The sequence below is a fragment of the Dunckerocampus dactyliophorus genome, chromosome 5 (assembly GCF_027744805.1).
Source record: "Dunckerocampus dactyliophorus isolate RoL2022-P2 chromosome 5, RoL_Ddac_1.1, whole genome shotgun sequence".
Classification (NCBI taxonomy): domain Eukaryota; kingdom Metazoa; phylum Chordata; class Actinopteri; order Syngnathiformes; family Syngnathidae; genus Dunckerocampus; species Dunckerocampus dactyliophorus.
Window position 1 is genome coordinate 30,668,453 of NC_072823.1, and position 19,451 is coordinate 30,687,903.

General features: G+C 41.2%; 2 protein-coding genes across 10 annotated transcripts in view; both read right to left on the reverse strand.

Annotated features, from left to right (window-relative positions):
• lsp1a (lymphocyte specific protein 1 a) overlaps positions 1-15,657 on the reverse strand; it is a 32,608-nt gene extending 16,951 nt beyond the window's left edge. Inside the window, exons 1-4 of one of the 8 annotated variants that reach the window (XM_054776279.1) lie at positions 15,613-15,657; positions 14,651-15,091; positions 12,024-12,135; positions 2,059-2,178 (exon numbers count right to left, since the gene is read on the reverse strand). In XM_054776279.1, coding sequence (XP_054632254.1) covers positions 2,059-2,178; positions 12,024-12,040 — 137 coding nt within the window. In that variant the 5' untranslated portion in view covers positions 12,041-12,135; positions 14,651-15,091; positions 15,613-15,657. Of the gene's footprint in view, positions 1-2,058; positions 2,179-2,803; positions 2,909-7,739; positions 8,081-12,023; positions 12,136-14,650; positions 15,094-15,612 lie in introns of those variants that run through there. The other 7 variants (XM_054776286.1, XM_054776281.1, XM_054776280.1 and 4 more) reach the window with 7 other exon arrangements.
• Positions 15,658-15,952: 295 nt separating this feature from the next.
• Positions 15,953-19,387, reverse strand: LOC129181335 (troponin I, fast skeletal muscle-like). 2 transcript variants are annotated; one of them, XM_054776404.1, is made up of 7 exons: positions 19,227-19,387; positions 18,739-18,766; positions 18,585-18,621; positions 17,013-17,141; positions 16,843-16,932; positions 16,604-16,777; positions 15,953-16,513 (listed from the first exon to the last, which is right to left on the reverse strand). In XM_054776404.1, exons 2-7 carry the CDS (start codon positions 18,744-18,746, stop codon positions 16,436-16,438), a joined length of 516 nt encoding a protein of 171 aa, XP_054632379.1. In that variant the 5' UTR covers positions 18,747-18,766; positions 19,227-19,387; the 3' UTR covers positions 15,953-16,435. The 2 variants fall into 2 exon arrangements, with proteins under 2 accessions (XP_054632379.1, XP_054632381.1); XM_054776406.1 differs by lacking the exon at positions 19,227-19,387 and having other exon boundaries at positions 18,739-19,175.
• Positions 19,388-19,451: the final 64 nt, after the last annotated feature.

A 19,451-nucleotide genomic window follows, 5' to 3' on the forward strand; every position in this document is an offset into this window, starting at 1 on the left:
CTCCGGCTTCCTCCCACATTCCAAAAACATGCATGTTAGGTTAATTGGTGAATCTAAATTGTCCATAGGTATGAATGTGAGTGTGAATGGTTGTTTGTCTGTATGTGCCCTGCCATTGGCTGGCGACCAGTCCAGGGTGTACCCCGCCTGTCGCCCGAACTCAGCTGGGATAGGCTCCAGCATGCCCCCGCGACCCTCCAGCATGCCCCCGCTGCTCCTCTACCAGCGTTGGAACACATTTACAGCAACCCACACGAACATGAGTCCTATTTACAGTATGTCTTATTTTGTCTTACTATTTCCACTATATTGGGTAATAGGAGTGTAAAGGTGACTATCGGGGTCGGTTCTGGTACCAATTAACCGCCATAAACGAGAGATTACTGCAGAATGAAACAAGAGAACTGAAGAGAAAAAGTTTACAATTGATATGAAGTAATTAGAAAAGATTCGATACGACCTATTCCAGTATGCACACACACACACACACATGCATATAACAGCAAATGTGTGCAAATTGTACGTATTTTTGGCCTAAATGAAGCATTTTCAAGCATAAAAATGGCTAAATTAAGTAAAATACAAATTATAAGGCATTCAGAAGGTGTCAGTAATGTTGGCTGAAACACACAAGAACCAGACTTGATCGGCAGAACAACAGGCTTTGAATGATCTCGCAACAGGCACGATAATCCCTAGCACGGGCTACAAAGATAAAACTTTGTAAAATAAAAATCTGAACTCCCAACGTCCCTTCCTGTCCGCCACCCATTCTGATCCCCTACTAGCACTGGAACACATTTACAGCAACACACACAAGCACTCAATTATGTGCTATTTCCTCTTATTATGTCTACTGTATTGGGTAATATGAGTGTGATATAGGGGTGTTACTTCATGTCTGGAGGGCTCTAATAATGTTAAAAAGCGTATTTAGAAGGTGGTAAAGAGATTTTCTATGCTCTAACTACCAAAATATTCCATTTATAAATAGGGAATCCTACTTTCCAAACAAGATCAATCAGTAGACTTCAAACAATTGTCAGATTGTGCTATGAGCTAGTCCTCCCTCCCGCCTTAGCAACTAATAATAATAACTAATAAAATAATATACGTCTATTTTAGCGACTAAAGAAATGCTGTATGTAAGATGAGTTTATCAGCTAATGTAATGTAAATAAGATTAGTTTAGCAGCTAAAGTAATGTTATATATGAGATTATTTTAGCAACTTGAAATATTCTGTCTAATATTGGTTTAGCGGCTAATGTGATCCTGTACGTAAAATGATCTTAGCGGCTAACGTAATGCTATATCAGAGATTATTTTGATGACGAAAGTAATGCCGTACGTAAGATTAGTTTAGTGGCTAACATGATGCTGTATGTACAGTAGGATTAGCTTAGCAGCTAATGTGATGCTGTATGTAAGAAACAGAGACCAGAAAACAGTTTGTAAACATGTTCTATGTTAATAAAGTAAAAAAAAACTGACTGAATGGAGACGTACATCAAAAGAGATGTTCCACTGTTCCACTCCTGTCCTGTAGGGGACAGTAATGTGCACTATATTGGATTTAGCTTTTATTCCTGAGCCCAGGCCTCTCCAAAGTGTTGTTTGGAGTATGCTCAGCATTCCTGGGATTAATGAGTCTGGTCTGTGTGATGAGAACACGTCCCATCATCATGTTCCGTCTGGGTCTTCCTCTCAAGATGTACTTTCAAATGGCTTCATGACTCCTCCCCCTTTTTCAACCTCAACCCCGCCAACAGGGACTGACCTCATCTGCCTCAAAATCAATAGCTTACATCAGCAGGTCCTGGAAGCTCCTGGTGGAGGAGGTGGGGCTTAGGGTGAGCAGGTACAAGCTGTAATTAGGAGCGGGCCAGCAAGCAGTGACATGGAGGACGCCATGTTGTCAACATTCTTTGGCGCTTGTGTAAGCATCACACCAGCTGTGTCTTTGTGTCGTGCAGCGTTTCATCTGACATGTTTGATGACTTCCTGTTATCACCCCAGACGGCCACGCCACAAGACGATGATGAGGAAGCTTACTCACGTGTCGCTCTCCTCCTTCGGCACCGAATCGCTGTTCCTGTGCCAGGACGCCTCACGAGCTCGCCGCCGCCGCTCCCTCTCTGCTTCCTCTGCATCCTCCATGCTCCTCTGCGCCGTCAGCCTGAAACGATATAATGTCATTCAGCGTGGCCCGAGGAGGGTTCTAATTGGCTGGCTTCTTTTGACGATGAGCGCCACTTCCTGGCCATCCTGACGCTTTGTCCTCTTTACTTCCTGGCGGCCGAGAGGAAGTGAAAAGGACAGAGGTGGCGCACAGCTGCATGTTTGTTTTAAAGGTGCGGCGCACCACAGATAACCCACAGGCCTCTGAGGAGTCAGGGAGCTGGAGGGGAGACTTTCAAATTAAGTGTCTTCATCCTCTTACTTAAACAATCTCAAAAGAAAGCATGAGTCAAATAATCACTGACTCACTCCCGCTTGACTTTGTTGACGACGTGGTTTAGCTAACGCTGGCGTGTCAGGTGACATGACCAACTGAGCAAGTTAGCAGCCCGTGCTAGCCTGACCAACAGGACAAAAAGTAGGAAAAAGGTACAGTGGAACCTTGGTTAGCGTACGCCCTGGTTAGTGTGTGTTTCGGTTTGCGTCCAAAATGTACGCAAAAATTTTGCCTCCATTTGCATACATTTTCCAGTTAGCATACAAATCGGTGCCTGTGTGGTCGTGTTATTAACACACTGTGTGAGTCCAACTTTGTTATTCATGTATTTTTATCACAAAACGTCCCTGTTAGCAGCTCGGAAGCAGCAGTCAGCTCTGTTGCCCGTCTATGATGTCATCAGCAGTGGGCACTGTAGTTCTTTGCTAACAAACACGGTTACACCCCAAGTCTGAAAAAAAACACAAAACAAGTCTTTATAGTTTTACAATGATAGTTTTACAAGGATAAAGCAATCATAAATGCATATAAATGATGACTGAATGGGATAAACGAACATTTAAGGTTACTTTTGCCTTCATTGAAGACGTGATTGTTGCCAATAACACAATGGGGCAGCGAGATCAACACAACACAACCTTCCTGTTTTGCCAAGAGTTATTTCTTGAATTGAATAGTGTTTCTCAAGTCACTGCTTTTCCTTTTGATCACAGTTGCAAAATAAGACAACGATCCAAAGAAAGTTGCAAGTGAGGTGAGAAACACTGACTTCACGAAATAACTCACAGTGAAACAGGAAGGTGGTGTCTTGGTTGATCTCGCTGTCACATGGTGTCTTTGGCAACAATCACGTCTTCAGTAAAGGTAAAAGTAACCTAAATGTTCCTTTATGCTTTTCATTCATCATTTATATGCATTTACAATTGTTTTATGCAAGTAAAACCGTAATTGTAAAACTATAAAAAACAGGTTCTTTGTTAAGATTTTGGCTTAATTACATTATTACGTAAAAACTGACTCAGAGTACGTTGCGGACACTAACCGAGGTTCCACGGTACAGTAATCCCTCGTTTATCGCAGTTAATTGATTCCAGACCTGACTGTGATCAGTAATGTTGGGCCAAGTAGGATTCAATATTTAGAAATGCAATATTCTCATGGTTAAGAGCATAGAAAAACCTGTCTATGACCTTCTAAAAATACTGTTTCACCATCATCAGAGCCCTCTAGACACCCCTTTAAGCTCCTGTTATTCTTTGTTTGCACCACATTGCGCAACTCTTACGCACAGGCTACGGGATATCTGCAAGGCAAAAAAGACGGTCACTTTAAGCATAGCAAGGTACCGAGCTAACTACTAGCCTCCAATTTATTTATTCTAAACTTAAGCAAGGGTTTGAAACGGAGTGGGGAAGAAGTACGAAGTAAGAAGCAAAAAATAAACCACTTCCACACTGAATGGGAGGAGAACTCATTTGGCAGTCTGCATCTGTGGCTGCCTCCGTGCAGTGCAAGTAAAGGGAATGTAAGTCATCAATGTAACATTACTGACGCCTACAGACCAGTGTAGAATAATGCATATGACTTGGCCCACATATTTTATTTCTAGAGTCTTTAGCTCAGGTGACTCTCTAGTCAAGTCATCATGTCGTCATGTGTGTAGCCAAAAAAGACATTTAGACATGATGCTGATGAGTTGTGACTGCCTCAAGCATGACATCTTGTTATGATGACAACATCAATACTTTCTTTTGACTTCCTTCCTTCGCGTCTTTCACCGTGAAAGCACAAGCGTGGCAAGTGCAGACACGACTCCGCAGGTGTCCTGAATGCGGGGGGCATCCTAAACCTGCTGTACACAGGAAATAAACACGAGGTTAAGATTTTTCCTGGAGGCGCACATCACTCTACACAAAAGGGTGCCTCAACAATACAGGTCGAGGCACTATATCTTCTACGTGTGTGTCTCATAAGGACTGTGGATGATGCGCAAAATTCTCAAAAAAGTGCACTTGTCGTTTAAACAGACTACTTGCAACGGTTCCACGGCTGCCTCGAAGGCGCTAACTTTTGAACATCAACAGCCTTCACGGTGGGTGGAATTCCCCCGTGCAACACAACGTGAGCCGCAACTGTGAAACGCTCACTCTCTCTTAATGCCGCGCTCTTCTCCAGCAGATATCAGCAGCTGTGTGTCAGACGGGTAAACCCACTCTTGATGTACTTCCCCTCCCGTTCAAGCTTGACAAAGTCACCCGTAAACATGGCACTCATCTTGTAGTGCCGTAGCAAGCCAATAGCACGGACAAAGAACTGAAACCGGCTCTGCGACCCACCAGTTGAGAATCCCTGCTCTACAAGTATATGACGGGAGCACTTTGTTGAACGCCAGTCCAAAGCTCCTCTATACGGTAAAACAGGATGTGTGTTTACTTTCCCTACATCAACCTGGCAGGGAAGGGGTGAGGGGGTGGTCTCTCGACCTCTGTTACTCAACCAGATAAAAAAACATTCCTCAGTCTCTTATCGCTCCGACTCCCAGCGTGAGGTATTCCTCCCGGATGACATCATCCCTCTGAATGTGCTGCAAAAATGCCGTCTAACACCAAAAGTGACCCAAACACCAGAAAATGTATGATAGTATCTCACCATAATAAAAACAAACATTCCATCGGCATGGCGTGGCCTGACTGTGTCGCCACGGCAACAACGAAAGACCTAAAATCATCTACAGTCTTCACACACGCTTTTTTTTTTATGGTGTAACACCTGGAGGAGACGCAGTGATGTCACCCTACACTTGGACCCGGCCTTAGCTGTCAATCAGTCTGTGACTCACCCTGACCTAACAACTCAACCCTCGATGACGTCACGCCGACTCAGCATGAACTCTCATTCAGACAAAGCAGCCATCTTTACTGCAGTACTACTGACTATTACAGTGCAATCTATACTTCTGATTTAACTGCTACTTTTTTTAATTGAGATTTAACTGTAGTTTGTGCACATCTGGTGGAAAGAAGAACCTAAGTAAATTAGGATTTGACCAACTGTACCTGTTGATTTGTCCTGATCAAATATCATGACATTCCTACGACCGCATCACTACTATCAGGAGAACCGAAGTACAGAGTGGAAAGAGCCACCTGGTGTGGCCCAGCATGGTGCACTGTATTGGGGTACACGCTCCAAGCAGCCCGTGTGACACCACAGAGGTCTCTGGCAAAGCTTTGACAATTTTCAAACGCTGCTGCGCTGAAGTTTCAGGTGGCTGGTAAGGTGTTTTGTGTGCTTGATGGGGTTTTTTTCCCCCTCATCGCAGAGCATTTGGTACAACCTTCCTCTTAAAGTGAATGTTTGTTTTCAAGTGAGCTCAGGGGAAGCTACAACAGGCCGTAATATCACAGTACGGTAATCTCGCCTCATTTGAGCATTTTTTTTTATTATCAGAGCTATTTTTAATTATATCCAATTTATCGGTATGACATCACAATTCCCTGATGTCAGCTCAATAATTACTGTGCAGCCCTTGTTTTCCTTTAATTTCGCAGTTTCACTGCTATCGCTGTGTTTTTTTAAAATATGTTAATAAATCATCGCTGTTTCATGGTTTAATACGCCCTATGGTTTGTCCAAAATATGCACATTTAAGCACATTTATGTATTTTTTTCCTAAATTAATCATTTGCAAGCATAAAAAATGCTAAATGAAGTAAAATACAAATATATAAGGCATGGAGACGCATTCAAAGATGTTGTGATGATATGTAGTATTTGACACTTGTCACTAGGTGTCAGTAATGTTACATTAATGACACAACAGCCACCGCAGGAAGTACGCTGTCCAGAAAAAAAACAACAAGGAAGTCTCCCAATGCTAACGTGTGAGTCTATGTTTTGTCTTATTTATGTCTAATATGTCTTACTTTCAGTTACTTAGTGTCTCGCGATTAACTGGTTCCAGACGCGACCTGGAAAAGTGAATTTCCGTGAAGTAGGATTCAATATTAATAAATTGAATATTTTCGAACTCTGAGCATAGAAAACCTGTTTAGGACTTTCTAAATACGTTTTTAACCATTATTAAGGCCATGTGGACATAAAAATAACAACCCCACAGTCACCTTTGCACCCCTGTTAGTCTTTGTTTACGCTGCACTACTAATGCGCAGGCTATGGGATCACTGCAGGGACACAAGAAAAATGTCATGTCTCATCAATATTTTGTGTCATCACTGATGCTTAGTGGCCACTACATATAACTTGTATTTCAATATTTTTTCACTAATAATGGGCCATAGTTAACCCACGAAACAGCTCACTCCATTCATGCCGTTGTTCTATGAAACCAGTGCACAGAGTAAATCCTCTTCCTGCCTGATTGGAGGGAAAAGGGGATTGGAGGGGAAAGCAGACGCGCATGCACATGGCAAAATATTGATGCCGGCAAAGTGAGCAACTTCATTTTCATTTATTGTGTGATGAATCCATTAATTAATTATTGTCCCAGGCCGAGTGCCCACGAGGTAAGTCTTTTTTTCTGAACAAGAAATGTCATCGACTACAGTACTTCTAGTACATTGGTCCATAAAGATGTGGTTCATGGTGAAGACCACAGAAGATCCGCTCTCCTTACAGCAGGGATCCCAAACTCTATCCCACAACAGATGGTCAGAGGCACATGGAGGAAGCTCTTTAATTGGGCAAGCACGAGCCAACACTGAACTTGCAGTGAGCTGAGAGTGAAATGACACTACTACACACGCACAGGGCAACTGCTGCTAACGGTAAATAATAAACACTATAATCACGTAACCTTAGCTATTTTTTTACAGAAGTGCCGCAAAGCATGCTGGGAAGATGTAAGCACTGCCAGTGAAGTAGAGTTTGAGCCCCCTGCCTTATAGAGTACATGCAGTGTCCACCTGCATGAATTGAAATCAGGAAACCTATCGCACAAGACCCCCTTAGGGCACCTTTAACCTCTGATGAGGACCACTTCCAGATGGGGGGCAGGGGCGCTCATTCTTCTTCAAGGAATCAGACCTGCGACACATTTCATTTCTCACGGTTGTAAACATGTTGTTGTGTGAGAGGATGCCAAATCCTGATAAAACCCTCTCTGACCCAAAACCTGCCCAGTAATCCCAGTGCTCCCACATTGGAGTAGGGCGGGGGGCTTAGCGAGTGTGGAAGTAAGGCCACAGAGCGAGAGCAGAAATACTGTACAGAGATCAAGTGTCCTTGAACGCCTCACGACAAGAGAGGAATACAAAGTTTACCTCATCAGGTTCTGAAGACCTTGTTTGCTGGAGTTTCTCCTCACCAGAGCGTTGGACATCTTGTCTTCTTCTTCTGTTCCTCGGTGCCTGGAGGCTGAAGGCAGCGTTTTCGTGGTGGTGGTGCGGTCCAAAGGTTGTGTTGCGCTGCTGTGCTGGCTCTTTTGTTGCCGATCGCACACGTTTCTCTCCTGCACGGCTTCTTGTTGGGAATGTCAGGAGTCCCTCCGAAACCCCCCTCCCACACAGAAGAGGGAGGGAGGTTTGGGAGTCATCACCCTCCCCCTCCTGTCCTACATGTGGTTTTCATTCAGCATCCTTTTGCTGTTTTTTTCCCTCCTTCCGTGACAGTCATGTGGTCTCTGTCTGTGGGGCGAATGAAAGACGATTCCCCTCTCAGACTGAAGCCCCCCCCCCAACACACACGTCCCACCTCTTTTGCCCATATCCCCCTGATCTACCCCCCCCATTTTACAATTTAATCTGCCTGCGATTGAAAGCAGACATAAGGAGGGAGAAAGTATTGTTATTGTTTGTTGTGTGAGTGAGGCGTCATTGGCGCTTTTGGTTGCTATGACACACCGCTCTCAAGTGGCTCTTCTTTTCCTTTACGCCTCGTACGCCATTCTATTTTGGAAAGATTCGCCATACAACTCAGAATGTGACCAAAATATGCCTCTTAAGTTGTAGAAAATGTCATCGTTCAAACTCTTATCATGCATATCACCGTCATTCTGTCTTCTTTTTACACTTGTATTGCCTGTACACTTAATCAAAGTGGCTGGGGTTTGACCTTTGAAGTGATTATTTCTTTTTTTTACAGGAACAACAAACAAAATCAGATTTAAAATATAATGAGGAGGGGTTTTTGGTGCCAAAATTAAATAAATATAAAGCCAAAGCCAATACATTTATATGTATTTAATAGCATTTTAAATGTATTTCATTTTTGTATTATTTCATGACATTTTTACTAATGGATTTTTTTAAATTTACAGTCCTCCCCCGCCACTTCGCAGCTTCACTCTATCACAGTTTTTCCAAATATATTAATTCAGAAACATTTTGTGGGAGATTACACGCAGAAATATGCATATTCAAGTAAATGTCAGGTATTTGGGGTCTAAAATGAGGATAAAAATAGCTAAATGAAGTAAAACACAAATATAAGGTATTCAGAAGATGCATTACAAGTTGTGATGATATGTAGTATTCTACACTGGTCACTAGGTGGCAGAAATGTTATATTGACCACAGGAACTACTGTACAGAAACAGAAAGGCAAAAAGGGGGAACAAAACAAGGAACTCTCTTGATGCTAACATGTCTGATGCTTTGTCTTATTTATTCTTATTACAGTATGTCTACTATATTGGGTAATAGGAGTGTAAAGGTGACTATAGGAGTGTTATTTCATGTTTAGAGGGCTCTAATCATGTTAAAAAGTGTATTTAGAAGGAAGTAAACAGGTTTTCTATGCTCTAACTACCAAAATATGTCATTTCTAAACAAGAAAGAAAAAATAAAAGAAAACTAAACAACAGCAAAAATGTAAAAAAAAAACCCAACAAAAAACAGACACTGTAACACACACCAAGCTAAAACTCTGAATCCCCAACATCACTTCCTGTCCTCCACCCATTCTGCTCTCCTAATAGCCCAGGAACACATTAGCAACACACACGAGCATGAGTCCTATTTGTCAGTTTTTCTCTTATTAGGTCTACCATATTGGGTAATGGGAGTGTTAAGGGGATTATAAGGGTGTTATTTCATGTCTAGAGGGCTCGAATAATGTTAAAAGCCATATGTAAAAGGTCGTAAACAGCTTTTCTATGTCTTATTTTCTCTTATTATGTTTACTATATTGAGTAATAGGAGTGTAAAGGTAACTATAGGGGTGTTATTTCATGTCTACAGTGCTCTAATAATAAAAAACCACATATATATATATATATATATATATATATATATATATATATATATATATATATATATATACATATACTGTATATATATATACAGTTTAATATATAGTTCATTCCATTTATAAATAAGGAATCCTATTTTGTGGAAATTTACTTTTCAAGGTTGGGTCTGGAACTGATTGTCTGCAATAACTGAGGGATTACTGTATTTCATGGACTTGTATTAATTTGTTATTACAATATTTGTAATTTTTATTAATTCATTATTTATTGGCAGAGATACCATCAATTCATAACAACGCTAACATGGAAAGCAAAATGAATGTCAAAGGGTTGCAAGTTAAGTTGCTAACATTCAAGTTGAGGTCAGTAAAATTCGACACGGACACTTGTATTAATAATACATACAAAAACCGATGTAAATACTCCACACTGGAAGCCAGAAAAAGCCAGCGAGGTCCAGAAAGTGCGCGGTCGCCATGACGGCAACGCTCGCCATTCAATCCGGGAGAGTCCGACTCGACAAAAGTTGTGGGAAGTCACAGCCGGGCAGCCTGCATGCTGTCATGTCCTGACTCGTAAAGAGCGACCTGAACGCGACCTCGCTGTTCAGATGGGCCCCGGAACAAAGACGTCAGAAAAGAGTGAGCACACTTTTACAAGTCAGCAAACACTAGAACACAAAGTTCAGATGAAATCACAGCTTAAAGCGTTACGTTTCCTCCTGGAGTGCAAACAAGCTCAGCTTCTCCTCAGCGTGCTGACCTGTGACCCGCTAAGTGTTCTGCCCACTCAGAACCTCTCATCACCTTGACTGACACAAGAATTTACTCTGTGGAATTCAAACGCACTTGTTTGACTTCTTACTGTGTTTTGCTGGACTGCTGATGCAAGTGGACCATGAACGTGTACCATCACACACATACACCCCCACACACGCACACGCACACGCACACACACACATCGGCTCAGGTTACAACCTGGGACCATCCGCTTAAATGTCAACAAAGAGACCACACACACAATCCTCGTCATGTTCCTCCAAGCTGTTGGAGGCCGGCAGGTCATGTGACTCATGTGGAACGTTTCATCTGAGGAGACCTGAATCATCAAAGTTCTGGTGATCTTCATCCTACTGGGACGGACCACTTCACACCTTACATCTTCATGCAAAGTCAGGTCAGTGGGCACGTGCAGGGAGAACATCAGAAGAGTTTATGGACCTTCTCGATGCTTGAGGAGAACACACCACTAGCAGGACATGATGAGCTCCTACTACTTAGAACACATGACACTACTAGAAACACTTCCACTGTCCTGCCTGAAGCTCTCCTGAATACACAAAACCGATTTATCCAACTTTAAGATAAAAAAGGTCCCATATGACAGATTAAGATTAGTAAGATTAACCTCGTTTATTGTGGTTCATTGGTTCCAGACAAGATTGTGTCAAGTGAAACTACAGCTCTCTTGACATGAAATAACACCCCTATAGTCACCTTTACACTCCTATTACCCATTATAGTAGACATAATAAGACATAAATAAGACAAAGTATAGATTTCCACATATTAGCATTCGGGGAGTTCCTTCTTTTTGTTCTTTTTTTTAGTTCCAGTTCTGTACGGTTCTTCCTGCAGAGGCTATTGTCTCATAAATGTAACATTCCTGACACCTTGTGACCAGTGTAGAATACTACATGTCATCACAACATTTTTTAATACGTTTTCCGAATGCCTTAGCTGTTTTTATGCCTGAAAATATTGACTAATAGGCTGTGTTCAACCACAAAACAACGATTTATTAATTCATATATTTTTGAAAAACCGTGATAGAGTGAAGCCATAAATTTGGCTGTCATGTTCTTTAACTGGGACACATATCTACTGTGGTGTGATGAAGTGTTTGCCCCCTTCCTTATTTCTCCCTTAATTTCATCCGCACCAGACACCCAAACATTTTAACACAAAACACATTTTATAGACAATAATTATAGTTTACCATGCAGAAAATAATGTAAACATAATTACAAATGTAAAATGGACAACTCTCACGAGATTACAACGTGACAAGATTTCTTGTTCAGAAAAAAAAAACCTCTGGCGGGCTCCAGGCCTGGGACGACAATAAATAAATTCATCCATCACACAATAAGTGAAAATGAACTGGATCATTTTGCCAGCCTCAATATATTGTCATGTGCATGCGTGTCTGTTTTCCATTTTGGCTTATTTTGCAGCCCTGGTCAAAAGACAAGCAGAGTAAACGTGCTAGCAACATCATTAAATAGTGGCTTTTGTATCGTAGTGGGCCTTTAAAATGATCCAATTTGTTTATTTTTTCAATAAAATAGAGATACCTTCTGAGGATGGTCATGCATGGAGGAGGTCCTGCTTCACACGTGTTGGAACACGGCCTGCTTAATGCTCACATTCCTGCTGCGTGAGGTCACGCGCTCGGTACCACAGAACCTGGCGGTGATGTGAAAAAGGATCAAATGACACTGGGAACACGTCCGGAACCAAAGTACAGCTTGGAACATTCTACAGAAGAGTGCCTGAAAGCTTTCTTCAGCCCTACAAGCCAGAGTAAGCACAATCGCCTCAACTTCAAGAGGCATGAATTGAAACAAAAGCACAGTTCTGACTTCCTGGCGGATCAGGTCCATGAGCCCGAAGCGGGTCAGTGTGTCTTCTACAGTTCGCATGCGACTTCTGTTCATGTCGATAAAGTTATTGGCCTGGCGTATGAACGTGGACAAGACAAAACCGAAACGTCTCAAACTTGCGTGATGTGGGATGTGCGGATCGATCCTGATATATTGATACTTCCGATACCAGCTTTTCATGCTCTAAAATCCATTCTCAAATAAAAATATCGATACTTTCAATACTTCAGCCATCTGAGGTAATGTTTGTCTCAAACATCTGTCTGTGTGAATTTGTGAATAAAGTTTTCATTGTTATGGCGGTTCTAACTAATTAATCATCTATCTGAGTGGTTTTATTATTATTTGACTTTTTTATTGTTTGAAATAAAATATTTCCACAGATTTCTGTCTGTTCTTTCTGTTGCTGTACGGTACATTAGCTTGGCTATATCGTAAATCAGGCCGCTACCTCAAAATACTTCATAATTAATACGTACAATGAATGAACTATTACATTACTCATTTATTTAAATTAATTATTTCTTTAATTCCTAAATGAATTGCACATCTTGTATTCTTTATGCTATGATATGACCAGACCCTTTAGGTGAATTTGCACAAAGTATCAGATCGGTATCGCCGATACCAGCCTGAATGTTACTCCGTATCGGATCGGTAACAAAATCAGTGGTATCGCACATCGCTATCAAACATCTTGTGACTCTCACCGCCACCAGGAAGTAGATGCAGAGTGGGTGGGGCCTCAGCTTCAGCCTCAGTTGAAAACGAACGCAGATATTTCAAACTGTCTTTAAACGCATCGCGTGGCATGCACAAACGGCATCCATCAATAAAAAAAACATGGCCGACCGCCACCACGACAACGAGGTGCTGCAGTATTTGTTTTCTTCGTGACCACATAGAGCAGGGGCGTCCAAACTTTTTCCAGTGAGGGCCACATGCTGAAAAATGAAAGCATGCAACTTCTGCTATGTTTTGTAGCTATGCCATCAAGTTATACAGTATATACAGTACGTATATATATTTTTTTATTGCGCTTCAGCTTTGTGATGTAGGTGAAAAAGCCCATTATTAGTGTCAACTGCTACGGCTAACCCTAACCCATCAACTTCACTCTTTTTTTCCCCAATGTTGCTGTCTTTTCTCCAATTATTTCAACTTTCTTCTTAGTTAATCTTTGTAAATGCTCTTCTTGTAATATTATGACTTTATTCCCATCATATTTTGACTTTATAACTCTTTCCCCAACCTAATAATTAAACAATTACAAGATTATTTTGTTTTGTTTCCCATATGATGTCTTTAGGCCGCACGGTAGCCGAGTGCTCAGCATGTTGGCCACACTGTCAGGAGATCGGGAAGGCCTGAGTTTGAATCTCCGTGGTTTTTCTCCGGTTTCCTCCCGCAGTTTTTCCTCTTAATATTTCCTTTATTCTCACAAAATTACAGCTGTTTCTTTCCATTTCCAGCTTTCTTCTTATACAATTTTTTGACTTTATACCCACACTTTGACTTTATTCTCTTACATTATAACTTTTTCTGTTATGTGAATTTCAAAAAAATTACAACTTTATTTGCTGTTTGGTGTTTTTCATTTTATGACTTAAAAAGACACAATTTTTCCTAATATGACTACGCTATTCTTGTAAAATTACAACTTCTTCCTTTTTCCAACTTTAATATTTTCACTTCATCTTGCAAAATGACACCTGATTTTTCCATTTGTGTTTTTTTTTAAGTAGTCTTGGCAAATGGTATTTTTAGAATGTGCCACTAGCTAATAAAAAAAGAGCAACAGCCTAAAAATGGCCCCCGAGCCACAGTTTGCACACACCTGACATAGCACATTCTGGTGGGTCTGCAGAAGCAGCAGCTCAGAACCACACCAAAAGAGCAACCGAGTCGCCACGCTGATGGCTCACAGGAAGAACAGGACATGTGCGCCCTCTACTGTCCAAACACGTGCATATCCCTACAAGCGAGGCTCACTAGTCTGCCACATGTGTACCCCCCCACCCAGGGGGCGCTCTTACACCATTCATTTATGATATGATCGCTTTATGAGTGATTTTTGCAAAAAAAAACAAAAAACAGCTTACATTAAGCACGTGACTTGTAAGACAAAAGACTTCACAGTTAGCGACAGCACCGAGTCCTTCCAGCAGCTTCCATCCCAAAATATGCAAGGCCTCGCCAACCCCCATGTATGTGCTGCTCGTGTCACGCCACGTAAACATATTTGACCTTTCTAAATGTGGTGACATTTCAACCCTGTGGCCCCCCATGTGGGCGCGGTCAGCGAGAAGACACTTCACCTTCTGTCAGCTTGTCAGATGTTCCTCTGCCTGGCAGCCTCCAGACTTGATTCTTCTTCTTCTACTCCTCCTCCTCCAGGGCCTCTTCTACCTGACTGAGGACTTTGGTTCCAACCTGTAGGCCCACAAGTCCTAACCAAGGCCAAAACCATGTCAGAACCCTTACGTTTCTAGGAACCTTGGCCACACTCCTCCTCATGTTCACATGAGGGGGTTGATGTTGTAAGAGGTTCTACTTAATGAGCAACACAAACAATGGCTTCCGCTGAGGTTCTTGAGGGTTTAAAAGTATGATGGTCCAAATATAACCTGGAGGTGTCTCTCCACAACCCCCTCCCTCATCCTCCAGGATGTTAAAGTTAGCTTGCAGAGGAAACCTTAGAGGCCCCAGATGCTCTGGTCCCCACCAGCAGGCCCCGCTACCTTGTAAGGAGTGTCACACTGTGGGGAAAAAAAGTCTGTGTTTATTCGGCTATTAAATTGCTTTCAGGTTCACATGTAAGTTGAGTTTGGGTCAGGGGTTTTGTTGGGTTGTGACGGGGAATGTCTTGGTCCTGTTTGGACTCTGTGAAGCGCTACAGCAGCTTGTTTGCGCATGAATGTGTACTTCACAATACTGCCTGTGGGGGCGCCACCAAAGCGCTGGCATTTTTAACATGACTTTTTAAGCTAACGTGAACTGAAATGTAGATGCTGTTTTTGGTACTTTTTGTCATCATTTTAGAGTGATTTATTGTATGTGTTTTCCCTACGGTATCACTTTCAGGTTAATGCTGGACTCATTCATCAACCGTACATTCAGCTGCTAACGCAAGCGGTACACTGCATTTCTGTGACTTGACATAAACAGCCTTAAACTTTAAACGACGTGGCAGGTTTCTTTGTGAAAGTCAATTGTGACAGTCAACTGTTAAGTTGAGAAGTGAAGACATTCTTTTTTTGACATCTTTTGGAAGACTTACCACATAAACGACGATGACGACATGTTTATACCGTGAGACCTTAACAGGAAACGAAGAGACGAACCGAACGAGCCAATGAGGCACAGCTGGATAGGGCACGTGTGGGAAAGAGACAGAGCTTATTGGAGGAGACGCGACACAGGGGCGGGACAAAGTAAGGACCATTCTGTGCTTTAGAAACAGTATGTTTGATGTGTATGTAATGTTTTGTATTTGTTCCTGAAATGAAACAAATAACTCTATATGTATGCATATACATATACAAGTAAACAAAGGCAAAAAGAACAATTTTGTTGTGGTTGATTTATCTCTCCCAACATTCACACATTTATACAGAGAATGTAATCAGTTACATGTTATTGAAAATTCATATAAATGTATAATAAAAATCAATTTTTTTTATTAAATTAAAGCAAATAAAAAATAAATGACTTTTAATGACCTTTCTGTGCATTGTAAGCGTTAAATTACACCTTAAATAATGAATAGGACGAGTAAATCAATCTTTCTCTGCGTCATTTATTGTTATTATGAGTCAAGCTTTTATCTATTTCATGCCTGATGTACATATCTTCAATGAAGACCTCAAAATGAATGACGTTATTGTAATACTAACACTAATAATAACATCTCACTTTTGTTCAAATGACTATTACTATGATGCTATGACATCATGATTATGTGAAAAAGGGTCAACACAATGTGAAACCAAACATTGACAGGTTTATTGTGGCGTTTTGTGTGAGAACGTGAAAGCGTTTTGTGAGTTGTGTGCCGCAAAAAAACAAGACAAAAAAAGGCATTCATAAAACATGACGACAACTTAGGAAGTCTCAAACATCTTCTTCCTGTCTGCTTTGTCCTCGATGTTCTTACGCCAGTCGCCCACCGCCTCCGTGGGCTAACAACACAAACATGATTATTATTATTATTATAAAACATGTTGACTATTGTCCACCATCATTTCTACTCATAGAATCCAGATGCTCACCTCCTCTTTCACTTCCTTCTTGACCTGCTTGAGGTTGGACCTGAGGTCCATGGTGACCTTGTGCTTGGAGCCCAGCAGCGCCTGCAGCATGGAGTCAGCTGACATGCGCACCTTCTTCAGGGCGGGCTTCTTGACGCCTCGGAGGTCCACCACCTTGATGTTGAGGTCCTCGATCTAAGGAAGACAACCTGTGACACCTTTTGCTCTTCCGCTTCTTGCAGTCGACGCTCATTCTTTACCTCCTTGTTGGCCTTCTGCACTTTGGCCTCGGCGTCGTAGCGCTCCTCATCGATCTTGTCGATGGCGGCGTGGAGCTTCCTGCACAGCTCCTGGACACACGCACACAAAAGCATCTCAAGCTGCAAACCTGAAACCTGCAGCGACAGACTTCTAGTCTTGGTGGTCTCACCATGAGGGCAGCCTGGTCCCCGCTCAAGTCAGGGGTGGGACAGTTTTCGGCCATGTAGGCTTCCTTCTGCTCCGCGACGTCCTTCTTCTCCTGCTCCAGCCAGTTGAGGGCAATCTGCAGGATCACGCTCTGTGGGCGGGAACACGGAGGGAGCGGTCAAACTACTGTCGCTGAGTGGTCTTCTCCTTTCTTTACAAAATGCTTTTCATTCATGTCACTTCAAATTTGACCATTGTCACTCAAAAGAGTTCAAATTGCGATATTATCCATGGATATAAATGGATGGATTCATTTATTTTTTAATCTCTTTTAAAAAAATATACATTTACATTAAAACGCGTGGATAAAAGAGATACAATTTGGATATCATACATGGATAAAATGTATGAATCTAATCTAATTTAATTTAATTTAAAATGGATATCATTTGGATATAATACAGTGGTTAATTTAATTTGATTTAATGTAGTTAATTCCAAATTAATACCATTTTAATATTAGCTATGGACTCATTTCATTTCATTTAAATGGATACAATTTGGATATTACCCATGGAAAATTTCATTTAATTTAAAATGGATACCATTTGGGTGTAATAATTTAATTTGATATAATTTAATTCATTTTAAATGAACACACTTTTAATATTACCTATGCATTAATTTAATGGCTACATTTTAATTAATTTAATGTACATTTAATTAAATAACAGATTTAAAAAAATATTATCCATGGATAATTTCTCATTTAATTTCATTTAAAAACAGATACAATTTGGATATTATCCATAGGTAATTACATTTACTTTAATTTGAAATAAATACAGTTTGGATGCCATACATGGATGAATTTAATTTGATGCAATTAATTTAAAATCAATACAATTACTATATTTTTAATTTCATTTACTTTAATTTCAATTGAATACTACTTGGATATAATACATTGATATATTTAATCTGTTTAAATGTAATTCATTTTAAATGAATACAATTTTAATGTTTTCTGTGGATTCATGCAATTTAATTTAAAATGGATACAAATTGGACATTCATTTAATTTAAAATGATCATTTAAAAAGATGCCATACATGGATTCATTTAATTTGATGTAATTGATTTAAAATGAATACAATTGTTATATTTTTCATTTAATTTCATTTAAAATGAATACTATTTGGATATAATATATTGACATATTTAATTGATTTAATTTTCTTTACTTTAAATGGATACAATTTTGATATTATCCGTGGATTAATTTAATTTAATTCAATTGAACAACAGATAGAATTTGGATATTATCCTTGGATAGTTAAATTGAATTTGAAAAGGATACAATTTGGATATCATACATGGATTCATGTAATTTGATGCAATTAATTAAAAACGTATTACATTTTTATTATTTTTTTTAATCAAGTTCAATTCTATTGAATTTGTCTATGGCCATGCATACAGTATATGTATATACAGTATATATTAGTCTATAATGGATATAAAATGGCTATAGTTGGACATGTTATTCATGGCTGTCTATCAAATGTATGCGTGTCATGTGAACGACGGTTACCTTGAGGTGATGCCTGCGGCTGGAGGTCATCTTTTTCCTGCCAAAAGAAAAAAACTTTGGTCCAACAGCAGCAGCATCAGCGCGGCCAGCGCGTTAGGACAAATGTCAAAGCACGTCGGCCGTCATGGAGACGCGACGTGGACACGATACTCACTCAGACATGTCGGCGTGCGACTCGGTAGCTGTAGAGAGAGAAGAGGCAAGACGCTGAGACGACCTTTGAACCGCCCCGCGAGGGCTGACATCAGCATGTTGTGCCGGTGATTGAAGGGACGAGGACGACGCGTGGTGCGTAACGCTAGACGCGGACGCGGCTAAAGTGGGACGCTGGGGCGGGGGCTCAGGTGACACATGTGGAAGGCGTCAGGGTTGCTTTTTAACAAACTTTGGCAACAATTTCAAATATTACACAGCTAAGCCTGCTGGTCAATCGGTGTCATTACAGCCATTTAGGAAGCTGGTCAAAGCGCTGATTATTGATTGTCTTCACACGTTGATGAAATACGACCAAGTTCGTAGAGACTAAAACCAAGCCAGCACTCATCACCGTGTCCCCCGGTGTCTCCGTCGGGTCGTCAAGTCATTACGACGACACGAGGAAGTGACTTCAAGTGTCGTGTGAGGAGCGGAGAGACAACTCACCTGTGCACCGAAGGAGGAAGAGGAGGAAGAAGAGACGCCAGCTAGCAGGAGACGCTGCCAAAGCGCACAGGAGACATCACGTAGCCAATATATGGAGCGCATGCGTCCTCTTTATGGAAGTGGATTCCCGGGAAGACCAATGGGCCCGCGAGCTCCTGAAATACACCCGGGCCCGGCCCTGCTCAGCTCAGCATGCACCCCCCCACCCCCTGCAACATGGACCCT